General features: G+C 45.8%; 1 protein-coding gene and 1 non-coding gene across 2 annotated transcripts; one reads left to right on the top strand and one right to left on the bottom strand.

The window, feature by feature from the left end:
• Positions 1-444: 444 nt before the first annotated feature.
• LOC120658084 lies at positions 445-551 on the bottom strand. Its single transcript, XR_005668508.1, has one exon. It is a non-coding gene; the product is annotated as a small nucleolar RNA R71 (small nucleolar RNA).
• Positions 552-1,224: 673 nt separating this feature from the next.
• LOC120652465 lies at positions 1,225-2,229 on the top strand. Its single transcript, XM_039930299.1, has one exon. The coding sequence runs from the start codon at positions 1,225-1,227 to the stop codon at positions 2,227-2,229; it is 1,005 nt and encodes a 334-aa protein (XP_039786233.1).
• Positions 2,230-8,875: the final 6,646 nt, after the last annotated feature.

Here is an 8,875-nt window from a genome sequence, read left to right as displayed (position 1 = left end):
CGAGCTCGTCTCGTATCACCTTGGAGATCACTCTCGGCAGTTGATCCAGTCATCGCATCGTCGTCAGCTCCTAGAGCTATGGCCCAGAAGACACTCTGTGATTACTCTGCTCCATCTGCTAACTAGGTCCCTACCGGGACCGAGGTTAACACCGGAGGAGAAAATTTCGAGATCAAGACGGGTCTCATTACGATGGTGCAGGCCAGCCCATTCTGTGGCAAGGCCAATGAGGATGCCAGCGCTCATCTCCAGCAGCTCCTGGAGCTCTGCAGCACTTTTGTTATCAAGGGTGTATCGCAAGATGCCATCCGGCTCCGTCTGTTTCCATTCGCTCTCTTGGGGAGAGCGAAACAGTGGTTTTATGCTAACAAGGCTGCTATGGATACTTGGGACAAATGTGCTATGGCGTTCCTCTCGAAGTTCTTCCCGACGGGCAAAACCAATGCTCTTCGTGTTCGGATTTCAAACTTCCAGCAGGCATCAAATGAGTCAATTCCGGAAGCTTGGGAGAGGCTTCAGGAGTACATTCTGGCATGTCCGCACCATGGAATGGATAATTGGCTCATTCTACAGAACTTCTACAATGGGTTGACACAGTCATCCCGTGATCATGTGGATGCCGCTGCGGGTGGAGCTTTCTTCTCGCTGACCATTGAAAGACCTACATCATTGATCGAGAAGATGGTTTCCAACCAAGGTTGGAGCGATGATCGCCTCCAACCACGCCAGCGAGGTATGCACTCCGTCAAGGAGGCCGACATGCTCGCTATGAAGATTGATCTCCTCCTCAAGAAATTTGAGAATTATTCCCAAGATAAGGCTCAGATGCAAACACTTCAAGCCTTGAAAACTCGCATGACGTGCGAGGTCTGCGGGAATGTTGGACATTCGGGCGACAATTGCCCAGAAACCCAAGAAGAAGCTCTATTCCTCAATGGCAGCAATGGGTTTCATCCACAAGGAGGTCAGGGGTGGAATCAACCACGCAAATACTACCAAGGAGGTAATTGGAATTCGAATTCTTTCGGTCCTAACCAGCCTACCTTGAGAGATCTTGTCTACGGCCAAGCGAAGATCAATGAGTCCCTTCAGAAGAAGTTGGCCACTATAGACAAATCCATGGAGACTATCCATGCCAAGATGGACGGATTCTCCACTGCCATCAAGAATCAGTTGAGTTTCAACAAGATGATTGAGACTCAACTAGCTCAAGTGGCTGCTACCATGCCTCCTGCTTTGGAGAACATTAAGGCGATAACCACACGAGGAGGTAAAACTACTCAAGACCCGCTTTATCCTAACCATGTTAACAGGAAGAAAGCAAGCCCGGTGGCAGAAGAACCACCTTGGGATGAGGAACCCGAGAAGGTTCATGAAGGGATGACGGCTCCGCATGAATTTTATGATACCCAAGTATTGTCGTTCCCTATGAGGGCAAAGAAGCCAAGTACAGATGAGCAGTTCAGCCACTTTGTTGAGATAATACAACAAGTGAACATCAATGTGCCCTTGATGGATGCGATGAAGGTTCCGACCTATGCTCTCTATATCAAGGACATAATCAACAACAAGCGACCGCTGCCAACTACCGAAGTTATCAAGCTCACTGAGGCATGCAGTGCAGCTATACTTCAACAATTGCCAGAGAAGAAGAAGGATCTAGGATTCCCAACTATCAAATGTTCGATAGGGGCACAGAACTTCGACAAAGCCTTATGTGATTTGGGAGCCAGTGTTAGTGTGATGCCGAAGGTGGTCTTCGACCAGCTCAATTACACAGAGTTGACACCAACACCCATGCAGTTGCAATTGGCTAACACCTCAGTACGGCACCCAGAAGGAATTGCTGAGGATGTCCCAGTGAGAGTACGGGACTGTTTCATCCCAGTCGATTTTGTGGTACTTGATATGGATAATCAGAAGGAGACTACTCTCATTCTAGGATGGTCATTCCTCAATACAGCAGATGCACATATTGATGTTGGGGCCAGAGAAATCCGACTCCATATCAATGGTAAAGGGGAGAAATTTGACTTCCGACCCAAAAGAGAGCGATGCTTGATGATCCGGGTCAAATTTGGGCCAAATCCTCAGAAAATCAAAGAAGTCGAAGTCACACCCTCGCAGAAGGATAGTCTTATACCTTTTATGAAGAGACTTATGAAAGAAGATCCAACGAGCTCAAAAAGGTCTAAGAAGAAGGGTAAATCAAAGGCTACTACACCCTAGGATCCTGTTCTTGCGCCACCTACACCATCAAAGAAGACCAAAAAGAAATGCGCAATAAGAACAAGACGTCATCGACCGCTACTACTTCTCCAGGTATGGACGAAATGACCTCAACCTGATCAGGTATGGAGAAAGGTCCTGCTTGTCAGACCCTAAACCAAGAGCTAGCTTGGGGGAGGTTCCCTCCCCTAAGTCAACTATATCCCTTTATTTGCTTTCAATAAAATTTGATAAAAACTTTCAAAAACAAAATAAAAATTTAATGCTTTATTTCTCTTTTTCATGATGCGCAGTAAGAATGTTTTAACTCCCTTTTGATAAGTTGAAAGGATGAGTTTTGCTTTGCTCTATCATGTCTGTCGTGCCTAGTTTGAAAATAATTAAGAGTTCTCTTGAGTTTAAATCTGCTGGTTAGGCAAATATCTTGTCAATGAACCTGAAAGTTCCGTGGGTTGCATGTGCTTGATCTGAGTCTAAGTTGTTGTGAGTTCAGATATGGTAAATAAAGTTGTGCAAGTTTGTTCTAGTGATGCTTGAAGTCTGGAGTTGTTTTCGAAAAAAAATTAAAAGGCAAGTTCCCCAGTGATATGCAATGTCCTACCAGAGCTATATGTCATATTCCATGAAAAACCCTTACACATATGCTGCTTGATGTTCTGTTGAGTTTTGTCAAATTGTGTGACCCTAGTGAGATACTCTTCATGCTTTCTCGATCATAAGCACGTACACGTCCCATCCATTTGCTATATTCCAACACTAGGAATTGGCATTACCATCCATTCATTCCACATAATAAATGCTCCATGTCGGGCCAAAGAAGCATGACCCAAAAAAAAGAGAGAGAGAGAAAGGGGTAACCATGTCTAAAAAAAAGAGAGATAGGGATGATTCGAGAGAGAAAAGCCATTGCATCAAGGAGTAAGTCATATCCATCCATACATCCATCCACTCATACACCTGCACCTTTTGATCGAGATTGCATGACTTGTTTCTCCATGGATCCTCTCTTTGACTTTACAATAAATAGAATACAAGTATGCCCTGTTCTTATCCTACCTTGAGCCCCACAAAGGCTTGTAGTAGTAGGGAAGATCAAAGGCAAACACTGCCCTGGTAAGGAAATACAAGATGAGTGCCTCGAGAGAGTTATCCTGGGAGCTTTGCCATGTTTTCAAAAAAAATCTTTCAAAAGTACCCCCAGATGGATTGCGGATCTATGAACAAGTAAGTACTACTTTATGCACCGTTATAACTCTCAACAACCCAAGACAAGGGGATAGCTAAAAAGTCCCATGAAGCAGTAAGGTAATTGAGCAAAGGTATGCTAACCGACTTATTTAAGCTTATAGATGAATCTCTTTGCTTCAGACTATGACATGACAGGTAAGGTACGAGTCAAAGAGATTTTCTGATCAACAACCTGATTTATCCTACTTTGCTCAGCACGAGCAAAGGACAGCTTGGGGGATCTTGTTGACGCTCACTAACGATCATTTTCAGGTGTCAACTTGATCAGAAAATCATGAGAGTTTGCATTTCTTACACGCATCCTTATCCAATAAAGTCCCTAAACCACACTTTACTTTTTAGAATATGCAAGTTGTGTTTTCAAGCTAATATGCAGGTTACAAGCACACTTTGGCCCGACATAAAATCACAGAAATTATCAGAGCACCGATTCAGGCTCAATTGGACCAAGTGTAGCCCAAGAACCACACCAAAACCCGTCAAGACAAGGCAAACCCCAGCATTCAGACAAGAGGAGGCCCAAGACAGCCCGTTAGAAGAAGATGGGGGCGGTTGGTGGCCCGGGCAGGCCGACCGACCTACTTGGTCGGCCGACCTGGCTCGTGGGCCCCACTGCCTCAACTTCGCCACGTGTCATCTCCTCACTTGATGATGAAGGCGGTTCTGCAAGCTTCACCCCGTGGCTCCCTGCTATAAATACAAGGAGGGGTGGAGAATAGGACACACACACACACACACCACACACATCTCCTCTCTTGCATTCCTTGCATAGTCTTTAGGCTTAGTGGAGTTTAGGAGAAGTCTAGGAGTCATCGAGTCGCCGGAGTTGCTTGAGAGTTCTCGTATGGGTTCATCTCTAGCTCTCTCTTGTAATATTCAGTTGTTTGTAATAGAATTAGACTATGGTTACTGATATCTACTTGAAGTATATTCTGAGTTATCGGGTATATGCTTCTTGTCATGGTTGTGTTATTATTCAATGCTTGCATTGCATTATCGCCCTGTGCTGGAGATGGTTAGTCTTTTGTTCTTAGAACTCTATCAACTGCTCCAGTATTCGCATGATTGCTCTAGTGTGATGTCTGTCCATCCGGAGGGTGGGGGCTCCGCGCGGGACACTAGAGTATCCCTTACTAGTGTAGGCATGGTGTCTAGATTAGCTAAGAGTTGCTGGATGTCAACTATATCCACGGTTTGTAGAGGTAGCCAGCAGATGGTGACAGCCCTGTCCGAGCCCGAGTAATCCTCCATGTTTGGGATGGGGAGTAGGAGGTACATAAAGTCGCCGGGGTATACGGGCTCCTCCCGTTGCTTCGATAGCGATCTCCCTGTTGTGTAGTTTAATCTCTGACGAGCTAACCAATGAGAAAGTATAGATATAGCTAGCCTAGCATAGCTGACTCGAGCTCTGACTTTTACCTTGCACCCGGCCTAAAGCATCTTTTATCTTTCTTTTATCTTTTATTTATCCAAGAGGGTAGTTTGTGTGTGTCACACTACCTCCTACCATGTTTGTTGACACCGTTTTTTTACACGTGTCAAAAAAGGTGATTTTTGTGAAGGGAAGGTGGCCGATTTGGAAGAAACCAAAAGATGCACAGGGTTAAAATCAGCCGATGGAGTGTGTCCGATGGGCCAGAAGAATATGCTTTGAAGATGCTGATCCGCTAGCTCTGGTATCCGGCCGATGGAGAGTTGCCGATGAAGTCAAGGAAGGAGAAGAGGATCCGGACTCTACGAAAATCTTGATGATTCGGTTGTAATATTTTAAGTAGTTTATCTTTTAACTAGTCTTTTCTTTAGGGTCAAGTAATGTTTGCCGTAATCGGCTGGGACTTGATAGCGCTAGGCTATAAATATGAGTTGTAAGGGACCGGAAAAACTTGATACACATCCAATACAACAAACTTTACAATTCCTTTGCACTTTTTCGGCGACTTCGCCTTTTCTCTTCTTTTTTTCGACGAGTTCTTTCAAGTTGATCAAGGACGCCTCACATTCGAGCGACTTGATTTGCTGGTGAGTTTTCATTTTACCGAGTATATTTGATCTTTAGCTACCGGGCGCATCGCTGTGGCTTCGTTCAAATCTATTCAAAAGTTATCGAGTTTATCTAGTCTTTGACTTCCGGGGGCATCGCTGTCGTCTCGTCTAGATTTATTCACCAATTATCTATATCGGCTAGATTTGTAGGTTTTCCTATGCTTTTTGGTCATTATCACATCTAAAAATATACTAGATCGGCTTTAGATTTTGGAGTGACACTTTTGTTATCTCAAGAGCCGGTTTAGATCTATTTTTAGCTTCACATCATTTAAGTTACACATTCGTAGCTTAGATCTTGTCATACATACACAATCGGCTATTCAAAGCCGGTTTTGTCATTTAGTGTATCGGCTGATCCTGCTGATGCGCTCTTTACTACGCGCTTGCATTTAATATCTTTTTATCATCTATAGTATCGGCAAAGCTTGCCGATACACCCATCTGAGAGATATTAGGAATCCCAGCCGATACGCTCTCGAATTTGACTTTGTTTTCTCCCTTGTCAATTTCAGGTCAAATTGACTGGCACGCTTGGTTGACTTTTCGTGACTCGGCGAACACTTGCCCTCTGATTCCAGTGTGTTGAATTTTGCGTCAATTATCTTACCCCTGTTTATGCATGAGAATATCCAATCTAGATAGAGTTCACCAACTAATCTATATATCTTCTCACTCACCGCCTTCCCTGCGGAAATATAAATGACACCCCGGTATACTACCGGGTAAAATGCTACAGCAGTATTCCGTGCGCTTGCGGATTTATTCGTGGTTCATGAAATACTGCCACTCCAAATTAGCGTCTGCAGGCGTCATTGCTGGTGACGTTGGTAGGCGCCAACAACGAGTTCTCCCCCCCCCACACTTGTTTTCGACCTGCTCATCGATCATAAACAAAACAAAATATGAAAGGTAAAGGGGCTCTACCGGCATTAACATCGGGGAGCCAAAGTTCTTATTCAAACAAACTAAACTGATCCTAGGGAGCAAACTAAACCGAACTAAGCCTAAATGAATTAACCTAAACTAGCGCCCATACTAAACTAATGATAAGAGGGACCCACTCTATAGGCCCCTTACTCAAAATCTACTATTCCTAGTGCACTCACTAGGCGATCCATCTTGTCATCAAGGTAATCCAGATAGAGGCCGATGTCTTCTTGCATAGCTCTAATTTCTGACCACAATCTTTATTGTTACATCTCCAACCTTACATTGGCCATATGGGTTTTTCGGAGTTCATTGGAGAACTCTCCCATCTCAGTCTTATCCTGATGATCTCCTGCCTTGGCCGGTGGCCGAACTCCGTAGATTTTGAGGCGTGGTTGGAGTGGCGGTTCATCAGGAGATTTTTTGTTGCGCCGATACTCGTGACTGATGACACGGCCCTTCTTGGTTACCCAAGAATGCACGTACTCTTCACCGGGCTTTAATCTTGGCCCGGGTGCATTCTCTTCTTGGACGAGCTTGACAGCGAAGACTTCCAACTTCTTCTTCGATGGTCTGTTCCGCGGCCTGCGCTGCCGGCCCTCCATGGGAGGCACTGCACCAGGCGAGGAAGAGCCACCAGAGGAGCCAGGGGCCGAGAGGGAATGACGGGCCGTCGGCCGACCACCATGGTCGGCTGACCTACCCCTGGCGCCCCTCGGGTCCCTCCTCCTGGGGGAGCTTCGAGGTGTCGCCGGTGAGGTCGTGGACACAGAGAAGGCTTCTTCTTGTAGGGCTTCCATGAAGTATTGCTCCATTGAGCTGAGGGGATTGTCTCAGCGGGGTTCTGGCGTAACGAATGGAATTATCTCCTTGCCAGCCATGGCTTGTGGTTAATGGGATGCTGCTGGAGTTGATGGAGGTTTTGGAGTAGATAGAAACAAGGTGGAGAAGGAGTGGGTTTAGGTTTTCTGGAAGGAAGGCACAAGAACTCTCCTTTTCTCCTCGCGAACGCCGTCATGCCTGACGGATTCGGCCTCATCATGGGTCAGAGGGGCTGTGCATGGTCGGCCGACCACCGACCATGGCTGGGCCCCAATGGGCCCCAGCTTCCTCTGGTCAACAGGTGGGACTAGATATATTATAGTTATAGTGGGCCCACCTGCCCTTTTGGCCTATATGGCTCTTAATTAGATATATGAACGTGATCAACTAAGTTGATCACGTCTATTTCTTCATCAAGAGCTCTGTTATGGTCTAAGAAAAATTTGAGGCGTTGACCGTTTACTTTGTAGGTGTTACCGTCGTCATTTTGTATCGTGATGGCTCCATGAGGTGCAGTGTCAATGACATGGTACGGTCCTAGCCATTTGTTGCGTAGCTTTCCGTGACCAAACAATTTGATCCTAGAATTGAAAAGTAGTACCTTGTCTCCTAGGTTGAAGGTCTTGGGCTTCAACCTCTTATCGTGTCATCTCTTGGTTCTTTCTTTATAGATCGAGGCACAGTGATAAGCTTTATCTCTCCATTCTTCAAGTTCCGAGATCTGGCGCTTTCGGTGCTCTCCGGCTTGTTTAAGGTCCATGTTCCATTTTCGGATGGCCCAGTGCGCTCTGTGCTCTAGCTCTACGGGTAAGTGGCAAGTCTTCCCGTAAACGATATGGTAGGGTGACATTCCAATGGGAGTCTTGTATGCTGTGCGGTATGCCCATAGAGCATCTGGTAGCTTTAGCTTCCATCCCTTCCCCACCTCATTCACGGTCTTTTGCATAATATTCTTGATTTGTTTGTTGGATGTTTCTGCTTGACCGCTGGCCTGCGGGTGATACGGGGTCGCGATGTTGTGCCTTGTCCCTAGTTCCTTGAGAAAGCTTCGGAAGGCCGAGTCAATGAAGTGTGACCCTCTGTCACTTATTACCAGCCTTGGTGTGCCAAACCTTGGAAAGATAATCTCGTGAAATATCTTACGGGTGTGCTTTGCATCTGCGGCCCTGCATGGCATGGCTTCAACCCATTTGGAGACGTAGTCTACGGCGACCAAGATATACTCGCAACCTTGGGATTTTACAAAGGGTCCCATATAATCGATGCCCCACACGTCGAACAGTTCAACTTGAAGGTTATAAGTTAGGGGCATCGTGTTGCGAGCTGTGATCCCTCCATGCCTCTGGCAATTTGAGCATCTTCGGATGAAGTTTCTGGTATCTTCATACATAGATGGCCAATAGAATCAACTTTGCCAGATTTTTGCCTGAGCGCGAAATACACCATAGTGACCTCCATATGGTGCTGCATGGCATCTTTCTATGATCTTGCGTCCTTCTGCCGTAGGCACACAACGTCTGAGTAACCCATCTGCACATACTTGGTACATATATGGTGCATCCCATAAGTGGCGTCTTCTCTCATAGCTCAGCTTCTTTCTGCT

The sequence above is a fragment of the Panicum virgatum genome, chromosome 1K (assembly GCF_016808335.1).
Source record: "Panicum virgatum strain AP13 chromosome 1K, P.virgatum_v5, whole genome shotgun sequence".
NCBI lineage: Eukaryota > Viridiplantae > Streptophyta > Magnoliopsida > Poales > Poaceae > Panicum > Panicum virgatum.
Note: the sequence above shows the minus strand (reverse complement) of the source record. Positions and strands in the feature narration are given on the sequence as shown.

What these genes read in the sequence shown, in the direction of transcription:
- LOC120652465 (XM_039930299.1), top strand. Translation starts at nt 1,225, where the DNA reads ATGCCTCCTGCTTTGGAGAACATTAAGGCGATAACCACACGAGGAGGT.